The following is a 21,985-nucleotide window of genomic DNA, read 5'->3' as shown; positions in this document are numbered from 1 at the left end:
GGGGGGGGGCGAGTACCAACTTTAGAAAAGATGAAAAAAAAAAAAATTTAAGTATAGGGATGAGGAAAAGAAAATAGCAATTGTGTGGGGGTGGGTGGGTGAGTATGTGTGTGGGTGGGTGAGTATGTTTGTGTGATGGAGGGGGCAGGATTGTTCCAGTAAAATTACCTCCAGATTTGTTTAAGTTTTTTTTGTTTGTATATAAGTGTATAACATTTACAATCGACATAATGTGTAGGTACTTATACGTTTACTTTGTTGCTAAGTTATATATACTGCAAATAAGTTTGTGTTTAATTATGTTTATGAAAAGCATCAATATTGAACCCGTTTATTTTATTCAATTGTATGTTATGGTTTGTATTGCACATTTGGAGAAATAAAACAAAATTGTTTAAAAAAAAAGTGTGTGCGTGTGTGCATGCGTGTGTGTGTTTGTCTGTCTGTCTGACTGTCTTTGTTCAATGCACTATTTTGTTCCTCACCCAGCAACTTGGCGCAAGTTAGATCTGGCAGTCTTGTAAAGATTGTCTGATGTTCAGTCATACATGCAGAGATTCAAATGAAAATGGTACACTCTAAAAAAAAAGATACCCAATATTTGGTAAAATTTTAAACTTTACGAGGGTAAAAAGGGAACATGCATGTTTGTTGGGTAAAATTTCTCTCTCTCTTGGCTAAACAGTCTTTCGCTTGGCGTGCTCGCAGTAGGTGACTGCATCGCGGATGACATTCTCCATTCGAATAATGTGTTGTCAAGAATTATGAGGAATTTCATGTCCATATTGAAAAGATTTACACGCATTCATGCAAATAAATGCTGCGGAAAGACACAAGTGCATGATCGTAGTCTATTTCGAACAAAGTCGTCGATCTTAAACACGATTAATTCGATAAACAGCTAATTCGGAACGACCGACCTCGCTAGCGCTTCAATCATAGTTTTTAACATCAGTTGTGTCATAATACCAACGTTTAGGTGTCAAAACTTGTGTTTACCCAACGCGTGGTTCAAATATTATTCTGCATCGTTACTTTCTTACCCCGGAAATGCGCACAGTCGAATTTTGATATGACACTATGGCAAGTGTCATGAAATTTCGAAGGGACTTCGTGTTTGGCACAAGGTTGGGTAATACTTTACCCAACTTTTTTAAACAGCGATTTTGCACAGCAAAATTTTGCACTCTATTTTAGAGTGTACATAAACGTACTGGGAGGATAACTCTATCAAGACATATCATGAAACCCATAATTAAATATTCATACTTCAAACAAGATCACCCATGGTCCACATTATCTTATGTTAATTGAGCGCTTCTTTGATGAGATAACCACCTGCCAGTGACCACACAGGGAGGTCTAATCCCCCTAGCCAAACTAGTCCAGATAGACTTTAATGTTTTGAGTGGGATTCGCTTTAATATAATAAACATGTATCCTGTAGAGTGCAAAATATGGTTCTGTATTTGGACTATTTATTTAAATATAATGAACAGAAAAGGATTCCTAGTCTTCTGATAGTGCTTTCGTATAGATGATATAGGCCTCGATATGCTCAGCATCGGTCAAGACTAAATTTCATTTGGGAATAAGACTTTTCTAATCCAAGTAATAACTAGCACTTTGTTGCAAAGCGTTTTCATTTACTTTTATTTCTGCTTTGCTGTTGGTTGCTGTTAATTTAACCGTGTTTACAATATGTGTTACACCTAAAAAGAGAGACTCAAATAGGTGACACCCCTCAGGGAGTAAATTTACTGCCCAATGTAGGGTGTAACTTTATACCCCACAAGAAGGTGTAAATTTGCACCCCAAGGTTATGATTTTACTCCCTTTAAGGAGTGAAATTTGCACCCAATGGTGCTTAATTAACATCTTTTGGTTCCATTTTCATGAAAAATGGGTTCAAATTTACACCCGTGGGGTTGAATATATGATCGATTCCACACCCTTCTTATGCACAGCATCAACCAATTGATCATCCCTCGAGCAATCCATGCTTCGTAATCACCTACCAGTCACTGATTCTCACTCTTTTGTCTACGTTTCACTGCTCTAAAGAAATCAAACCAGAATCTCGAGTTATATGTCGAAAAGCTTTAATGCTTAAGCCTCGGTCACAAATGCCATTACGAGCTGGTACGAACGATTTTCAGACAATGGAAATTCGGGAAGACAATGGAAAAACAAGGAGATTCGTACGAAATTATCGTTCGAACGAACCTTTAAGACCGTAGCATAACCTAAACAACAGTTAATGTAAACTCAACACACCTGCAGACTGTAAGAACCAAACAGGCTGGCCTGGATGGAAGTATCGGATCAAATGTAGCGGAAATACCTAAAAAAAACACAATGCTACCTTCATGAATATCTTCCCTTTACTTTCTCGTATAAGAAGGCAATTATGCCTAGTTAGTAAAACAACACTTCTGCTAATTTCATTAAATTATCAAATATAACCTTCGGTACAACTCCTTATTCTTGATCAGATAACTTTCACACAATAATATGCCCAAATGAAACATAATAATTCCCCCAGCATGACTAAAATATGTAAATTATGCTAATTTTTCTTCATTTGGCGGTACCTAAATTGACACGATGCGCCATTGCTGTAGCGCATGCGCATATGCACTCACAACAGAAAATGCTTAGCCTCCCACCAAAGCCTTGATTTGTTACAATATATTGGCCAATTAGAGCTCGTCTGACTAAAATAGGGTGTAAAATTTCATCCCTAAAATGATTATTCTGTACACCCTTGCGTATTTCCGTGTTTTATTCCCTAAAAGTTGTAATAGGGGGCGCCCTATTTTTCCAATTTCGTTTAAATCCCAAGAACACCTTTTATTTCTCTGTGTGTAGGGTATGTAAGACCAATTACGGAGTACTGTGAACCTCTAGTTTCTGGTAGTTGGACTCGTAAACAGATTGATGTTAAGAAAGTATACAAAAAAGAGCCTGAGGATCAACTTATATGACGATGCTCTTGAGAGGCTGAAATTGCCAACCCTTGTGACTCGAAGAGAAAAACTCACCTTAGATCTGGCTATTGCACTAGAAACAAATGTATGGTGCAAATCATGGTTACCGCCACAGAAAACCAACAAATACAATTTACGAACGTCAATAAGTATCAAGGATTTTCTTGTAAAACTAAACGATTCCAAAACAGTGCTCTTCCCAATCTCACACGGATGTTAAACTTTCATTATGCAAATCCAAGCTTTTGCCTTAAGAACTGTGCAATATTATGTTATTTTTAACAGGGCAATATCAATCAGTCATTCTTAATTCCGTATATATTTTACTACCCATGCAATTTTAAATTATGCTTGTACACATTAAATTTAATTCCATATTTCCTGATCTCATGTTGTTATTTCATACTTGTATTGTATTTTACTTGCACTGTGAAAGCATGTACAATTCAGTCTATGACTGCCATTCATGTCTTTAATAAACCTTGATTGAATTGAATTGAATAAATACAAAACAGCGATAGAGCGAGTTTGGTAAATGCTCACCAATGAACTCTGAATGTACTTGAATTTATGTTATTTAGGCAAACAGTGCAAATCTAAATATTGTATAACCGTCAAAGTTTTGGTTTTTTATTCATTTCCACTGAATCCACTACCGTACACAAATAATATAATTTTAATTATTTAACTTACGGCTACCCCCCCCCCATAAAACCCCCCCCCCCAAAAAAAAAAATAGATGTGATGAGTAGAAAGTGCAATGAACCGTGCACGGCATACATATAATTATCATAATTATCTATTCAATGAGCCTCTTTGTGCATGGCTGATCGTCAACGAAGCGGAGTTTATATCAACTCCGTTGTGAAGACGAATTCGTTTAATCAAATTATGGAAATGCAGTTTCGTTGACAATCAGCCATGCTTGAAGTTTTTCATTAAACCACTATCCTGCTAAAATGAAACATTTTTTTCTTCTCAGCATTGGTAACAAATAGAAACGAAATGAGAGAGGATGAATGCCATGGCGACCAAGAGTGCCATGCATCGTGCATGACAACCAATCATCATAGTCATCTAATCGATGATCCATGGCATGAATATCACTAGTAGAAAAATTGTTAAAAACCAAATTAATTTCTACTATGATTAAGGATACGCACGTGATCACAAACTAATGGATGTAGTGCTGATAAAGCGTAAACACATAATAATGTAGGCATAGTGATGTTTGTTATTTATTAAAAAAACTTTTTCCGCCATTCGAGGGCAATATGCGATGCTAAAATGCAACAGTAATAAAAGAGAACAAAATAGAAAGATAGTAGCCTACATAGTTGACGACGTCACTATATCATTACAAAAAAAGGAATTAACATGACAAGGATGAACCTCGATTCAAGTGCAAGCTAATACTAGTATCGAATATAAAATGTTTCATTCATGAAAAGACAATGTAATTGAACTGAGAACAAAAGAGAGAAAGGAGAAAATGGTCTTCAATAAGAAAAGAAGAAGAACGGGAAAAAAAGAAGAAGAACGGGAAAAAAAGAAGAAGAGAGAAATTGCTACAAAATAGAGAAAAAGAAGTCCTCTCCCTCACTCTTTCTATCTTCTCATCTCTCTCTCTCTCTTTCTCTTTCTCCCTCGGTCACTCGCTCTTTCACTCAATCTACCTCTGATCTGATGATTTGTTTTAGGATAAGGAGCTTGTGATTTCACTAAATTGTATTTTCCCTTCCAACCTACAAAAAAACAGTCCTTTGGTCCTCCAGCGGGGGATCTGCCCCTGGACCACATCCGCAATAATAAAAGTGATTCCCAATACAACCCTTTGATGTATAAAATCGTTTATGTCTGTCTATCGGTCAGGACGGGTATTTTCAACGTTCTGAATTGCTAAAAAGGGCTCTGCACCACAATAGGGGCCATAAGGCGGGCACTTGGAACCCATCCAGAAGGTCTAGCGTTAACGTGCAGGCAGCACGCTTTGCGCAAACATTGGTTTTGCCCCGCCCGCCCGCCCGCCCCTCCCCTCCATTTTCGGAAATCCTAGGTCCGTCGCTGCATACTAATTCGTAGGTAGACCCTTTATAATGTTTCTATATATCGCCAAATTGATGTACACATGAAAGTGGGTATACTATGCAGCTCTAGCTCTGCTTGGTGCGATGATGTATGCGATGATATTGTCTGTAATGCTACGAAAGCCGGAACACACCCGCTCTATAAAACATCGAACAGGGATCATTGAAATCAATCGCAACCAGCCGCCAAATTGTAGTGTCGTTTATTATTGGACTGCATGCACCTGTTGCACTTAAAGCGTTTTCTATCTATTATTTGTGTGCAAATAAGCACCATTCCACGTGTTTCTTGCTTGGAAAACAACTTTTGTTGTTGTATACTTCAAGATTATTGTTCGACTGAAAGATTATCTATACAGTAGAAGAACAGAGTACAATTGCTTTTAAGGTAAGACTAATCAAAGATCAAAATAATGGGGTTTTATTAATGAATTCGATGAGGACGTTCAATTGTATTGGATAACAAATTCATAAAAAGCTTAATTTTATACATGTATATTTTAAAGAAATACAAAATAAAAATTACATAAAATAATCTTTCTTTTTTTGTGAAGTCTCAATTTTGATATTGCAAACTAATTGTAATGCCCACATTTGGCATGTTTGGTTATTAAATAGGCATCGTTTAACAATGTTAAATCTGAGATGCATGGCCCTTCGTGTAATCAGTGTCTATGATAATGGTGTAATATTGAAGCCCTAAACAAATTGCGCTTCAAAATGATCATGAAGTGCCTCAAAAAAGTAAAAAAATCTTTGAGTGACCGGTTTTACCATACTTATTTTACCATGTAGACTGTAGTGTTATAAAAACTGTTAGGAAAACGAATTCTGAAATTTAACATCCCAATCATAGATATCTTGATAATCAGACAGGAGATTCATGGGATTCATGTATGACCTAAATGGTTATAATTATGATTGCAGCATGAGCTAAAATCCAGGATTTTTTTAAGAATCTGAGGCAAAGTTACCCAATCCCTTTAAGAACATTAAAAACACTCGCAAAGCGTTTTTTGTCAAATTAATTTTGTTATTCCAATCCTTATCTGTAATATAAACCAATCCAATAGTTCCAGGGCTTCATGTTCGTCTTTCTATATCATTTTTCGTAAAAGTGAGCAAACGGTATTACTTTTGAAGTGCTGAATCCTTGACTTTTTTCTTTGTGAATATACAAGAGATGCAGAGACACACATCCGCTGTTACCCTGAGAGGCATGTTCCTACTTATCTGCACTGCATCCGTCATTGGTGAGAGTTAGAATGAACTTAGTCTTTTATTTTAATTTATTAGGGGCATAATCGCGGGCTAGATCAGTTACCTTGGCGGCAAAAGTCCATTTTGAGGGTTTTGAGACATTGGATATTGTAAAAGAGTGTCTGGTTTTAACGTGTTCAGGAGACCTCCCTGCAAAAATTCAAGGTCGAATTCCTGAAATATATTCTGCTGAAAAACAGTTTCAGCCATATTTCAAAATAGCCGCCGTAAGTATGTAATATTGAACAGTTATGAAGATTAACTTTTAGCATAACCACAATTTTACCATGTGTGAGTTGCCCTTTCGAAGAAGGGTCAACAAAATATATTTTTTTCTGTTCCCACTATTTGGAATAATCTCCCATTAAGCATTCGTTCCTGCACTACAGTCGCATCATTTTAAGAGAAATCTAAAAACTCATTTGTTTTCTTTGTAATTGTTATTTTTTTGGGGGTAATGCACTTGGAGAGCATATAATTATTCTGTTTTTATTAACGAATGTAAAGCGCCTTGAGCATGTTTATGTAAAGGCGCTATATAAATATCAATATGTATGTATGTATGAAAGAGAACTAAAACTTCCTCCTCAAAATGATGTTGCATTTGGTAGGCTTGATTATACTTTGCATAACTAGTTAGTGCCAAAAATGACATTCCCCCCAAATTTTCCCCATAATATGAATTGCTCCAAAAAGCATGTTTCTCTAAATTTCATAAATTACCTTCACCAATGACTTCAAACTCTTATGAATACTGCCTACAGATATGGTCAATATTATTTCATAATTTTTAACAAATACAATGTAGTTATAGCGCTCTAAACTATATATGTTGATATCAGTTAACATGATATTTATGGTTGCTAATGGCTGCCTTCTCTTTTACTCGGTTCGACTTATGGGTAAAAATACACCAACCCCAAAAAGATTGCAAAAAAAGAGTTTTTTTCAACGGTTTCCGGTAAACAAAAATGAAATCAGGAACAATATACTAAAATTTAAAAAACGGACCCCCCGGCCGGAAAGGCATCCACGATAGCCGCCAATACCTTAAAATAGCCATAAATTATGATATATCCATCTTGGAAATGTGATGTTATTGTCTATACCTAGGTTTTGGGGGTCGACAAACAAAGGGCTATGGCCACCATAATACATGTTCCTGTAAATCCAAGATGGCGTCCAAAATCATGGCCGCCATCATCTTCAAAATGTCCGGAAGTGAGTTCCCCTTGCAAGATTAAATTTATGTTGAATGTATGTAAGGTTTAGAGTAGCCTTATACCCACAACAATTCCAAAGAAGGCATCCATTTTGTCATCCGAGATGGACGGCGATAACTGAAATTTGCCATAAATCGTGACATATCCATATATAAGAGATACATGTATTATGTTGGTATCTATACCTACGTTTAGGGTTCGAAACTCCATTAAGACTGAGTGGGGGAGGGAGGGGGTAGAGGCCAGTAGGCTCTAGCCACTAATTACCGACAAATACATTAATGGCAGTGTGCCAATGTCTACAAATTTAACCCTACAAACCCGGGGGCGAATTTTTTTTCCGTACTCGAGAGAGCAAAAATCCCATGTGCGCATGCGCGTGGACTTGTGATTTCTCTGCTACTTCCCATACGAAATGTACATGTATTCGCATGTACTGTGCACGATTCGCGTTCTACGAGTAAACGATGGCATAGTAGTCTTCAAACACAGACTCTGATTTGCCAGTTTGACAAATCAATATGCGTATGTGTCGCGATGTGCTTATTCAAGTCTGTGTAGTTGTATGATTCAGACCCAGTAGTGCATATGGAAATACATTGCAACTTGTATAGAATGGTATAGTAGTCTGCAAGCACAGACGCTAATCTGACAGTTTGACAACATACTAGTAGTGTGCTGAGAAGTACTTTATTCAAGTCTGCGTAGATGTATGATTCAGACCCTACTGGTGCGTGCGTTAGAAATGCATCTCAATGTGTAGAGTGTAGTATAGTAGTCTGCAAGGACATAATAATATATTGTGTATTGATGAGTAGTGATTTTATGCAAGTTTGTGTAGTTTAATGATTCCAGACCCCATGGTAGGCCTATGTATTGTGCCACTGCTCTCTCACACTCTTTCTCTCTCTCTCTCTCTCTCTCTCTCTCCAAGGAGAGTCTGTGCTTGCATACTACTATGCCACTCTATAAGTTGAGGTGCATTTCCAATACACGCACCAGTAGGGTCTGAATCATAAAACTACTCAGACTTGAATAACACTATTTTGTCAAACTGTCAGATTAGCGTCTGTGCTTGCAGACTACTATGCCACTCTGCAAGTTGAGATGCCTTTCCAATACACGCACCAGTAGGGTCTGAATCATAAAACTACACATATTTGAATATAAAGCACTACTCAAGACACTATATGTTGTCAAACTGTCCGATTAGCGTCTGTGCTTGCAGACTACTATACCATGCTATTCAATTTGGGATGCATTTCTGTAAGCACTAAAATGTCTGAATCATACAACTACTCAGACTTGAATACTAGTACTATTGCTACGCACGATATATGCGTAATTGTTTTGTCAAACTGGCAAATCAGAGTCTGTGTTTGAAGACTACTATGCCATCGTTTACTCGTAGAACGCGAATCGTGCACAGTAGATGCGAATACATGTACATTTCGTATGGGAAGTAGCAGAGAAATCACAAGTCCACGCGCATGCGCACATGGGGTATTTGCCCTCTCGAGTACGGAAAAAAAATTCGCAACCCGGGGCTAATTTTCTTATGAACTATCTATACCTGCGCATGCTCACAACGTCATTTTCCTTGACCTCATAAATATACGGTTTATTTCGTCAAGACTAATCAGCATCGTAGCTATATAAAACATGTGCAACCTTGTTGTCAACTTCTGGGTATGGCGTGATTGGGAAGAGCACTGCGCTTGAACACAAATCTCCCGGATCCAAAGCTCTATATATGGGGCAATTTTTTCAATCCGTTTTTTTCTTTTGCTGATATTATAGTAAGGTTGACAATGAAGACAATGATTTTCAATGATTGCTGGTAAAACTTTGATGAAATTACAAGTACTATAGTTGTAGTCCCTTTCGAAGTCGTACAGCGAATAAAAAGTTACAGTTCATAGGAAAAAATAATTCGCCGGCCGAACGACATTGTACATGTACATCTCACCGAGTTCAATATTATGCGTTGATATAGTACACGACGATATGCGTATCTTTCTTGCTCCCTCGACGAGATGACTCCACCCAACAACAACCCCCCTCTCTCTCTCTCTCTCTTTCTCTCTCTCTCTCTCTCTTACTCCAACCCCTCCTCTTTTATGCTCTCATCCCCTTTCTCCCTTCTCTCCTTCACCCCCTCGTTTAGTTTCATTTTCTCTTTTTCTCCCTTCCCCCCCCCCTTTTTTTTTTCCTTTACTCCTTTTTTTTCTTTCTTTTTTTTCTTTTCATTCTTTTCCTTTCTTTTATTTTCCTTTTCCCCCCTCTCCTTTATCTTTTTTTTTCTTTCCTTTCTCTCTTCTCCTTTTCTTTTTGTTCTTTTTTTCTTTACCTCCCCCTTATATCATTTCCCGACGGCAGCGCAATTTTACCGACAATATCCTGATAGGTGGGGGTGTCGCACCCCCCCCCCCACACACACACACAACCCTCTCTAGCGACGTCCCTGATCGTGCCATTAAAAATTGGCTGCCAAAACATTTTTTTGGCTATAAATCATAAAGTATCCCTCCCATACATATAATATTAGTGTCTATACATTGGTTTCCCGATTTAAAACTATTTTCTAACAAGATCAAGTTGATATGTGTCCTGAATGGTTGGCAGGAAAGCTGGAAAATGAAACTGAGTTAGTGTACAAAACGGCCGCCACATTTAAATGATTGAAAGCGAATCACATTTTATTTTACAATGAGGATATATTTCTTAGGTGTAAGTGTATTTAAGTGTAAAAGTATACATTTTTAAGCGTTATATGTTGATATCTTGGAGTATTCAATATTAAGCCAGGTCAATCATAAATGCTTGTTCTGTAATTTCATTGTCATTGATAGCTAGATCAAGAAAAGTAGTTAAATATTTTATTATGCGCTTTCCATGAACTTGAAAGTATCACGGAATTGTCCTGTGCATTTTTATTAAACTATTTCAGGTAGCAGGACGGGATTTTTATAACAACTCTCCATCCTATCACTCACATTCAGTGAAAATTTTATGCTAGATGATTGTTAATACATCTTTAATAATGAATATAAACAATATCCAGTAATTAAGATTCGTAAAGTATCATAAGGTAGCAAATTAAAATCTGTGCAGCATTTGTATCTAGGGGGGGTCAATATCATCGATTAAATGATACTAACACAGAATTAGGTACACCGAGTTTTAGTTTACTAAACGGTTAATCCTTAGAATGGATATCTCCAGTTTGAGTGTGCCCACTACATGTATATCAGATGATGTGACTTTGGGTATCCTATCTACAATGGCTTATAAAATCATTATTTAAGGTATGTGTTTACCAGCAGATATTCATAAGAGGCACACTGGAGACAGGTGCTACTAAAGTGTTTGTTTTATTTAATAGCTTTTAACTATCTTTAATCTGTATAATTATGTGGGATGGGTGAACCAGCCCCTATTACATGCGGAATATTTTACTGGATATGTTTTTCTCGGGAGAATTTTCATCCATTGTCACCTTGCATCTTCTCCAAGAAAGAATTATAATAGATGTTAAATACGACCTAGTGCAAAATGTTTGTCAGTTTCTATGACATACTATTCCAGGATTGGTCATATGTCATGTATGGGCTGCCACATTGCCAAAAGTCTTAAGGGTACGTATTATGTTTAATTTGGTCGTACATATGGTCATATCTCCATCCTCTTTTGAAGAAGAACAAACGTTTGGTTAGGGTGATCTGTGTGATAATGAAAACGTTAATGCACTATACAAGGCCGTTTCGACAATGGGATCCATAACGGGTAAATTGAACAGTGATTCAAACAGCAGCCAATAAGACCCAGACCTTCGTCTTCCATTCAATTAATTAGAAAAATGGTAGCCATCTGGATGCTAAATTGGTAAAATCTTGGATTCCGTCTTGAAACATAAGATTTATTACATTTGTATATGTATAATTCACATTTTAAGAAACAACGAAAGACATAAGTTAACTCTCTTTTGGGATTTAGGAATTATGGTGTCATTTTCGACGCTATCTTGGATCTATATGATTCCTGTATGCTACAGGACAATTAGATTGGTCTTTAAAGGATTCATTATTCTCTTGCCAGCAGCCAAATTGTAGAGCACAGTTGCAACCATAATTATTACAAAACTTTCTCGCGTAAAAACTATATGATTCTTATGTTATATCAATGGAAATCCATAACTAGAAAATACATTTAATTCTCACAACTTCTTACAGTACAAAAAAAGAAAACAAATCTGGTTATATCAGTTATTTATTTGCTATTGTGGACACTATCATGAATTTCCAGGTATTTTGGTGGCTATACCACATTTTAAACAGTCTAAATGGATTTGTCGACCGCCGAAACCTCGGCATAGACACCAAAATAACATGTCTAAGATAGATATATCACGATTTGTGGCTTATTTCAGTTTCCAGGGGCCATATTGGAATCCAAAATGGCGGTCATCTTTTATAGTGTTTTGAGTATAGGGCAACTTTAAACCATGATAAATCAAAGCAAACCAGTGCATATCCTGATCTCTAAAACATATTTTTAATCTTACTAATTATAACTCTACTGTAAATAGTTAGGAAACTGGCGGCCATTTTGGACGCCTTCTTGGATTTCTATGTTCCTGGTAGCCATAACCAATTGTAAGTAGTATGATTGGATTATTCGACCCATACCTAGGTATAGACACCAAAATTACAAAGATTTATGGCTATAAGCCAGTTTACAGCTACAATCTGCGCATGGGCAGATGAAGGTCATTTGTACCAAAATGGTAAAACCCACATAGATGAATTATGAATACTGGATATGCGCTCATGAAAGTTATGTAACATTATTCATTTATGCACCAACGGTACATTCTATGATACGCAGGTGGAAGTATTCTTTTCAAGAGGTCAAACAAAAGGTATTCATGAAGCACATCTAGGACTTTGGCAGTTATTATTCTAAGATGCTCAAAGTGGAACTTCTCCATGTGTAAAAGATCTGTGAATATTTGGGGTCATTTGTACCATGTGCTACATGTAAACTCCCTTATTGTAAGGTATTGCATGGCTACCATCTTGAACGCCATTTCATAATAAACACTTTCTGTGGGTCTGATTGTCTTAGATTTTGAGCATGTTGTTCCTGATTTAAAAAACTACCGGAAACCGTTGAGAAATCTGTTGTTGATTTTGTTGTTGTTCAAGCTTTAGTTTGACCCGACTTAGTATAACATATCATATTTTTATTGAAAGCCTTTAATTTGGGTTATCGTGGTAGTATAAAAAGGTAGGGAGGTATACTCTCTAAAAAATCGAGTGATCACGGACGTCACTCCTCTGGAGAGTGAAAATGTAGTGAAAATAGAGTGAACATTCACTCTTTTCTTCTTAGAGAGCACTCTAAAATCAATCGATTTTCACTCCTAAACAAGTGATCACGGACGTCACTCCCAAGAAAGTGAAAATAGAGTGAAAATTCACACTTTTTTAAGAGAGTTATAGGCTCACGATGGTGTGGGAGATGTTTCCCTTACTATGGAAGCCGGAACCGGTTAAAAACATAATATGTCGTAATTCGAATAAAGACACGACGCTAATAATTACGTCGGGTCGTAATTCGAATAAAGACACGACAAGTAGTTAAATGTTTTTGACCGGTTCCTGATTCACCCTCTATCTGCTTCCCCATGTCTGGCTAAATGAGTAAAAACTGATGACAAGTGTCCCCCCCCCCCCATCAATTCTTCTTTAACCTACGAAAGCTCGAGAGCTTATTTCCAGTGGGGTCCCTTACAGACATGTATAAAATTAATAAGTTAAAATAGTAATATTTACAGACAGATAAGAAAAATAAAAGAATTACTTATTAATGATAAAAATAACATTAACAACATTAAACTGATGATAGAAATGATAATAAGTACAAGAAGAAAAGGAAGACTGAGCAAAAGAAAAAGAGGACGAGGAAGAAGAGGAAAATACTAATGAATTTGTAAAAATTCTAACAAGTACGAAAACATAAGTATATACAAAATGAAAAAGTATGAACCGGCAGAAGTATACAAATTTCAATCATATAACATGTCATTCACTTCTCTTCTCTGACTGTCAAGTATTAGGTATTCCTTTAATGTCTTTTTAAAATGAGCATAGTTTTCTATTTTCTTTACACTATTGGAAAGGGAATTCCAATGTTTTATGGCATTGTAATAAAAACGAATTTCCAATACTACCTACTCTTTCTGGTAAGTTAAAGTTAAATCGGCTATTTCTTGTATTATAATCATGTACGTCAGTAACAAGATCGAAGTTGGTTCGAATATAATGATTCGACCTAGTATGATATATTTTATGCACGTGATGCAATACGAGTTGTTTGATCTTTGGTCGACTTCAAGAAAACCTGCTTTTAGAACTACTTTTAGAACAAAACAAAACGCTTTCTGTTTTTGATACATTCAACTTACGTAACTCTTTGAAAACAAATTGTTCACTGATTGGTAATAATTCGAAGCTGTTTTCACCTACACCTTTTCTTTTGTAAAACTCACGAATACGTTCATAGTCTGCGCTGAAAAAGTTTTAGGAAGGGGGAGTTTGTCTACTAATTTGGCAGCCACATTTGTGAAATGAGAATTGAATTCATCAGCGATGGCCATCTTATCATGACATAATTCCCCATCAATTTTATTGACAGATTCTTGTTCTTTTCGCTTCTTATTTTTTAATCCTAAGCTTTTTGGATTCTGCCAGTAATCGAGTTTAGCCTTGTATTATAGAGCGTCTCATCTGTTGCTCTTTCCTCAATTTTTTGTATACTATATTTCTCTCTTGAATTAGGGAACGAATATCCTTACTCACCCAACTTTCTGATCTCTGTTTTATTCTTATCCGTTTCAGTGGCGCTATCATATTCAAATTTGAGATAAAAACATGTTGAAATATTGACCATGCCTCATTTATATCTGTACAGTCAGTTATTCCTGACCAATCAACAACAGATATTTGAAGATCGAAAGACTCTTATGTATATTTTGTCATGGATCTGATATCATTAGTCCTGTGATGACCTATAGCCAGTGTAATATTTGTCCATGTACAGAAAGTAAAAGAATGGTCGCTAATACCTAGATCAATGACACCACTTTGACTTATTTTGTTTTCTTTCGGAGGTCGATACAGAACGCCAACAACAATTGGGGTTATATTTTGTATTTGATTCCTTGTGAAGCAAAGGAATTTGTCCTTTGTGTATATAAAAGTCAACTTTATATTTTGTGTATTTAATGACTTATTGCAATGCTGTATATTTAATGTGTTTTAGCTCACGCGAAGGGATCTACAAACATGGCCGATGAAGTGTTGCATACTGAGGATAATCATTGCCAACCGATTCTTGTCAATGGTGAATTAATGCCTACAGTGCCAGAGTACATGCCCTCGCTTCCCATCACATTGAAGGGTATCAAACGACATTTCGTTTGCAAGTTAGCTGGTGAGTTTTAGCTTTATAGTGATGATCATTACAATTATGATATGTCTGTCCAACTTGAAGATTGATTTATAATATCATAACTCATTGGAATGAAGGGTAGGCTTTGAAAAATTATGATTCTTGAACAATAATGGTAATTATACAATTAATAATCTATGAACGACTCAAATGTATGCATGAGTTAGGAACCATGGGGTCTATTATATATGTACCAGTAATCATATTGTTATAAGAAACAAGTACAACACAAGACACCACGATGATGAACACGAAGGATGGGGGTGGGGGGGGGGGGGGGTAGTGAGCACTAACAAATACAATTGTTGTTTTGTTTTTTGATTTTGTTTTTCTTTTTTGTTTACTCAACTACATCCCCCTCCCTTTAAGCAACAAAAAACAAATTGTGGTTACAATGTTTTTCTTAACCTTTTATTTCGCAGAGGGGGTGGCCGTGTTTATTTTGTTAAAGGTTAAATTGTGTTACCTTTATATCTCTTCCTCTCTAATATGTTGTGGTGATGGTTATTCTACCTGACTGCTAAGAAAGCATAAATGCTTGTTAGTAAACAACCAGACGGCCGACGGCTTTAAGTCCTCTCCGAGGGACCTGGTAATGATGATTAATGCCTTACCAAAGGGCACTAGCGCATCGACTTTGTTTCAAACCCGGTTCACCGGATCACGAGACCACTGCTCTCCCGACTGAGCTATCGCGCCTCCTCTATCTCTTTCACTTTCTTTGTTGCTCTCTTTGTTCTCTCTCTCTCTCTCTCTCTCTCTCTCTCTCACTCTCTCTATCTCTCTCTTTCTTTCTCTCTCTTTCTTTCTCTCTCAATCTATCTATCTTTCAATTTGATTTGGGTTATATGAAATTAGACGCATTTCGGCCTAAGATCAAACCATCATGTCCTTATATTATCTTTTATTCTTTAGCATCAACTACTACACAAGACACCACAACGATGTCCACGACGGAATCCGCCACATCACATCCTACGACAACTACTGGTAAGAAAACTCCATTTACACCATCTCTCTCTCTCTCTCTCTCTCTGTGAGCACTATTTTTTTTTACTCAACTACACCTCCTTCCTCTGAGCTAAGAAAAATAATTGTGGTTACCATCTTTTTCTTTATGTTTTTTTCTGCCAAGAAGAGGGGGGGGGGGGCGTCTTTATTTTTTAAAAGGTTAAATTGTTAAAACTATTTTTGTTGCCAGGCCACCCCCCCCCCCCCATCCCCCCTCTGGATCCGCCACTGCTCGATTACACCAAATCCCACTAAAACTACCCGTTTGTTACCTTTATCTCTCTTCCTCTTTTTCTCTTTCTCTCTCTCTCTCTCTCCCTCTCTCTCTCTCTCTCTCTCTCTCTCTCTCTCCTCTCTCCCTCTCCCCTCTCTCTCGCTCTCTCTTTCTCTCTCAATCTATATATCTTTCAAATTAATTGAAATTACTCGTAAGAAAACTCCATTTACATCATCTCTCTCTCTCTCTCTCTCTTTCTCTTTTCTCTCTCTCTCTCTCTCTCTCTCTCTCTGTCTGTCTGTCTGTCTCTCTCTCTCTCTCTCTCTCTCTCTCTTTATGCCAGAGGGGGGGGGGGGCGTCTTTACTTTTTAAAGGTTAAATTGTGGTTACTATTTTTATTGCCAGGCCCCCCCCCCCTGGATCCGCCATTGCTCGACTACACTAAATCCCACTAAAACTACAAGTGTGTTATCTCTCTTCCTCTTTTTCTCTTTCACTTTCTGTCTCTCTTTATCTCTCTCTCTTTCCATCTCTCTCTCCTTCTCTCTCAATCTATCTAACTTTCAATTTAATTTGGTTTATATGAAATTAAACGCATTTCGGCCTAAGATGGAACTATCATGTCTTTATATCATCTTTTATTCTTTAGCATCAACTACTACACAAGACACCACAACGATGTCCACGACGGAATCCGCCACATCACATCCTACGACAACTACTGGTAAGAAAACTCCATTTACACCATCTCTCTCTCTCTCTCTGTGAGCACTATTTTTTTTTTACTCAACTACACCCCCTTCCTTTGAGCTAAGAAAAATAATTGTGGTTACCATCTTTTTCTTTATGTTTTTTTCTGCCAAGAAGAGGGGGGGGGGGGCGTCTTTATTTTTTAAAAGGTTAAATTGTTAAAACTATTTTTGATGCCAGGCCACCCCCCCCCTCCCCCCTCTGGATCCGCCACTCCTCAATTACACCAAATCCCACTAAAACTACCCGTTTGTTACCTTTATCTCTCTTCCTCTTTTTCTCTTTCACTTTCTGTCTCTCTTTATCTCTCTCTCTTTCCATCTCTCTCTCCTTCTCTCTCAATCTATCTAACTTTCAATTTAATTTGGTTTATATGAAATTAAACGCATTTCGGCCTAAGATGGAACTATCATGTCTTTATATCATCTTTTATTCTTTAGCATCAACTACTACACAAGACACCACAACGATGTCCACAACGGAATCCGCCACGTCACATCCTACGACAACTACTGGTAAGAAAACTCCAATTACACCATCTCTCTCTCTCTTCTCCTCTGTCTCTGTCTCTCTCTCTCGCTCTCTCTCTCTCTCAAAATAATTTGGGTTTATATGAAATTAGACGCATTTTGGCCCAAGATCAAACTATCATGTCTTTATATCATCTTTTATTCTTCAGCATCAACTACTACACAAGACACCACAACGATGTCAACGACGGAATCCGCCACGTCACATCCTACGACAACTACTGGTAAGAAAACTCCATTTACACCATCTCTCTCTCTCTTCTCTTCTGTCTGTCTCTCTCTCTCTCTCTCTCTCTCCGCCCCCCTCTCTCTCTATCTCTCTTTCTCTTTCATTCTATATATCTTTCAAAATAATTTGTGTTTATATGAAATTAAACGCATTTCGGCCTAAGATCAAACTATCATGTCTTTATATCATCTTTTATTCTTCAGCATCAACTACTACACAAGACACCACAACGATGTCCACAACGGAATCCGCTACGTCACATCCTACGACAACTACTGGTAAGAAAACTCCATTTACATCATCTCTCTCTCTCTCTCTCTCTCTCTCTTTTCTCTTCTTCTCCCTCTTTTTTTAATGCTCACCCTTTTCGTTTACAACTTTCTAAACAAATTGACTAAATTGGGTATTTTTGCCTCAGATTCTTTAAAAAAAATCTTGAATTTAGCTCATGCTGCACTCATAATTATAAACATTTAAGTAAATCAGGAATCCCTTTTTTTTTACGAGCCAATCGCCTGTCTGATTATCAAGATATTTATGATTGGAATTAGAAATTACAAAAACCGTTAACAATACAGTCTATTGAGGGAAATGAATATAGTAAAACCGGTCCCTCAAAGATTTTTCCTTTTTTAAAGCATTCCATAATCATTTTGAACCGCAATTTTAGTAGGGCTTCAATATTACACCATATTAGAGACACTGATAACACGTAGGGTCATGCATCTCTGATTTATGAAAATGGTAACATTGTTAAACAATGCCTTTAACGTACCCTCACTTTCTGCCTCCACCCCTCTCTCTTTCTCTATCTCTTTCTTCCAGTAGCGTACGCAGGGATTTTTCAAGGGGGGGGGGGGGGAGGGGGGGTTAACATTTTGAAATCGGGCCGAAAATTTCGCAACGACTCAGCCAGCCGCTGAATAAGCGGGGGGGGGGGGGGGGGGGGGGGGGGGGGGGGGGGGGGGGGGGGGAGGACACTTTTCTGTTTTGGTTTCGAAATTTAAAAATTTGACATTTTTCTTTGTATGGGGGGGGGGGGGGTAAGGTCACCTTTTTTTTGGCTCAGCCATTGGCATAATGTTTTTTGTTGTTATTAATAAAAATAAAAAAAACCAAAGGGGGGTGTTTTCCTCCGAAATACACACATTAAAAATACCAAAGGGGGGTTCAACCCCTAACCCCCCCCCCTGCGTACGCGCCTGCTCTCTTCTCACTCTCTCTCTATCTCTCTCTCTATCTCTCTCTGTGAGTACGAAAAATATATATTTTTTAAAACTCAACTACACACCCCCCCCCCTTTGAGCAAAAAAAGGTTAAATTGCGGTTACTATTTTTATTTGCCAAGGGTGGGGCGCAAGCACCCCGCCCCCCTCCCCCCCCCCCTGGATCCGCCACTGCTTGACCACACCAAATCCCACTAAAACTACAAATTCGTAAGCATGTTACCTCTATCTCTCTTCCTCTCGCACTTTCTTTGTCTGTCTTTGTCTCTCACTTTCCACCTCTCTCTCTCTCTCTCTCTCTCTCTTTTATACCATATCACAGACACTGATAACACGTAGGGTCATGTAGTGCAGCGGCTTAGCAAGAAAATTGTGCACTTTTTGAGAAAAGCATGAAACTTCTAGCATAGTTAGCTATCACCATAAGATTTATTTTCAGATGTGGAGGGAAATCAGATTTGACCTCTGATGACCCTGAGAGGTCAAATCCAAAATGGCCGCCAGTCCAGATGGTATTATTGTACAAAGACGCTTAACTTTTGAACCAAATAGTCCAGAAAAACGTTTAAGGTATCATTTCCAACTAACTTGAGGATGCCAATTCATTTGGTAACACTTTTGAGATCGCCAGAACTCAGGATTTTGCATGTAGGTCAAGGTCAAGGTCAAAATTGACTAAAAAATAGCAAGTTTTGAATGGTTACAAAAAGTTTTCCCATTTATTTGTCATTTGTTCGCCCCTATGTTCTCAAATTTCTTTAGAAATGGTTCCCCTGCATAGTCCCCGACCTTAATCTTTTCAGTTAGTTTATTTCACAGTTTGATTTGACCTCTGATGACCTTAAGAGGTCAAATCCAAAATGGCCGCCAGTCCGGATGGTCTTGTACAAAGACGCTTAACGTTTGAACCAAATAGTCCAGAAAAACATTTAAGGTGTCATTTCCAACTAACTTGGGGATGCCAATTCATTTGGTAACACTTTTGAGATCGCCAGAACTCAGGGATTTGCAATAAGGTCAAGGTCAATGTCATATTCGGCCAAAAAAGTGATTTTTTTTAATTTTTTTTTTTTTTTGTTGTTGTTGATTTTTTTGTTGATTTTTTTGTTGATTTTTTTTGTTGATTTAAAAAAAAAACTTTGCCTCCATGTTGACACTTAACGAGTCATAATTTAAAAAAATAATAAAAAGACCCATGTACCACCACTTTGACTATCCAGGGCCAAATTTCATAGAGCTGCTTATCGGCCGGTTCTGTGCTTACGTATATGAGTTTCTACTAAGCACACGAAAATGCATTAACCCTTAATGAATTTTCTAACAATGCAAATCCATTGTAAACGCGCAAGGTGGACGCCTTGTTTTCTTGCTAACCTGCTTAAGCAAATTCTTCTGCTACAGTTAGCACGAAAATTTGCTTACCGGAAAGCAGCTTCATGAAATTGGGCCCAGAAGACCCAAAAAGCTATTCCATATACAACCTAAAACCTGTTCATATCCACATGAATTTAGCAAGGTCCACAACTTATGAATATCCTAACTGGGTAACGATCAACATCTAATAGTCTCCAAAACAAGAGCACAGTGCACTGCAGCTTTGACACACTTGCAACATCCAGTGCATCCTTTCTTGCAGCGACAGTGTATCAATTCATGGCACGATTTGTATACCTCCGGGAGAGTGGTCCAAAGAGGCTGCCACCCAGTTGTTTCGTTTGTCCGGCCCAAGTCAGATGGCTCTGGCATCTCTGGATTCTTGGCCAATGTCTAGTTCCAACAGTAAGTTGGCCTGGTAGCAAATGCGCTTGATGTGCTGCCTGAGTGCTGCCTGGGTTGGAGGAAGGTTCTCCAGGTTTCTAGACTTCTGTGCGAAGAGCTGTTTCCTGGCATCATTCACTACCACGCTCTCACTGGTTCGGTCGTACTTCAGCACCACAAATCGCTCTAGCAGTAATATTGGTCCTTCACTGACCTCACTAGACATGCACAGGAGTTCACTGAGGAAATCATTCACCTCTGGGAAAGACTTTGGGAAAGTTTCCCAGGCTTTTTTCCTCTGAATGCAGAAACAGTGTCACACCCGGTGAACAAATGAGAGAGTCATACACTGTGTCGGACTCATGGTGGCAACCGTTTTGTGAAAAGCTATGTACCGAAAGCTTGATCTGACACCAAAAGTGATCCACAGCTCATCGGGAGCTGTCTTGCTGAATGAAGCCACGGTCAGTACAACCGCATCAGTACCAACAGTACGTATGGTTACCCTTTTCACCCTTTTTGCACAGCATCTGCCACATGCAGAAGTAGACGAGTGTCAGCCTCCTCGTGCGAGCATGGGACAAGGCCTGCCAAATGTGACTCAGCAGGAGAGCAGAGTATTCCACTTCTGTTGCATACAGTTCCTTGCTCTGTGGTAGAGGATGATGAACGGTTTAGCGTGGCAGGAAAGCAAACAATTCGGCTTTGTTCTCATTGACTCGAAGGAAGTCCTTCCAGTTTTTTGGCAGCATAGTAGAAGGAGCCACCCCTTTTCTAGTGCCCTTTCCCCTTTCCTGTCATGTTGAGGCATTCAGGCAAGCAGGTAAGTATTCACCATAGCCAAGGTCGATGCGGATGCTTTTCTCGAGTTGAACAAAGATGTATGGGGCAAACACTCTTTCAAAGGATTGAGCATTTGAACCACAGCTGCACCATCAAGAATTATTGCTCGGGCCACAGGTGCACTATTGTTTTCGAGCCGATTCGATTCCAGGCAGCAGAGTAGAACTGCTTTAACTAGGGGGGGGGGGGGGCTTTAACTAGGGGGGGGGGGGCTGCCCGGTTTTCATGGGAGAAGAAATTGTCCATATCTCCATCCCGTGTCTGACACGAGATGTACATCCTCGAAAAGAGCTGTGCCTTCTGTTTTGACATAACCTTGGCCGGCTGCCGACTGAAAAGTGGCAAC

General features: G+C 38.2%; 1 protein-coding gene across 1 annotated transcript; it reads left to right on the top strand.

The window, feature by feature from the left end:
- The first annotated feature begins 7,512 nt into the window (after positions 1-7,512).
- LOC115926358 (salivary glue protein Sgs-3-like) lies at positions 7,513-20,600 on the top strand. Its single transcript, XM_030991000.1, has 8 exons — positions 7,513-7,558; positions 14,887-15,057; positions 15,991-16,065; positions 16,953-17,027; positions 17,494-17,568; positions 17,733-17,807; positions 18,016-18,090; positions 20,551-20,600. Exons 1-8 carry the CDS (start codon positions 7,513-7,515, stop codon positions 20,598-20,600), a joined length of 642 nt encoding a protein of 213 aa, XP_030846860.1.
- Positions 20,601-21,985: the final 1,385 nt, after the last annotated feature.

Source organism: Strongylocentrotus purpuratus, unplaced genomic scaffold (genome assembly GCF_000002235.5).
Source record: "Strongylocentrotus purpuratus isolate Spur 01 unplaced genomic scaffold, Spur_5.0 spur5_scaffold_2, whole genome shotgun sequence".
Lineage (NCBI taxonomy): Eukaryota > Metazoa > Echinodermata > Echinoidea > Camarodonta > Strongylocentrotidae > Strongylocentrotus > Strongylocentrotus purpuratus.
Note: the sequence above shows the minus strand (reverse complement) of the source record. Positions and strands in the feature narration are given on the sequence as shown.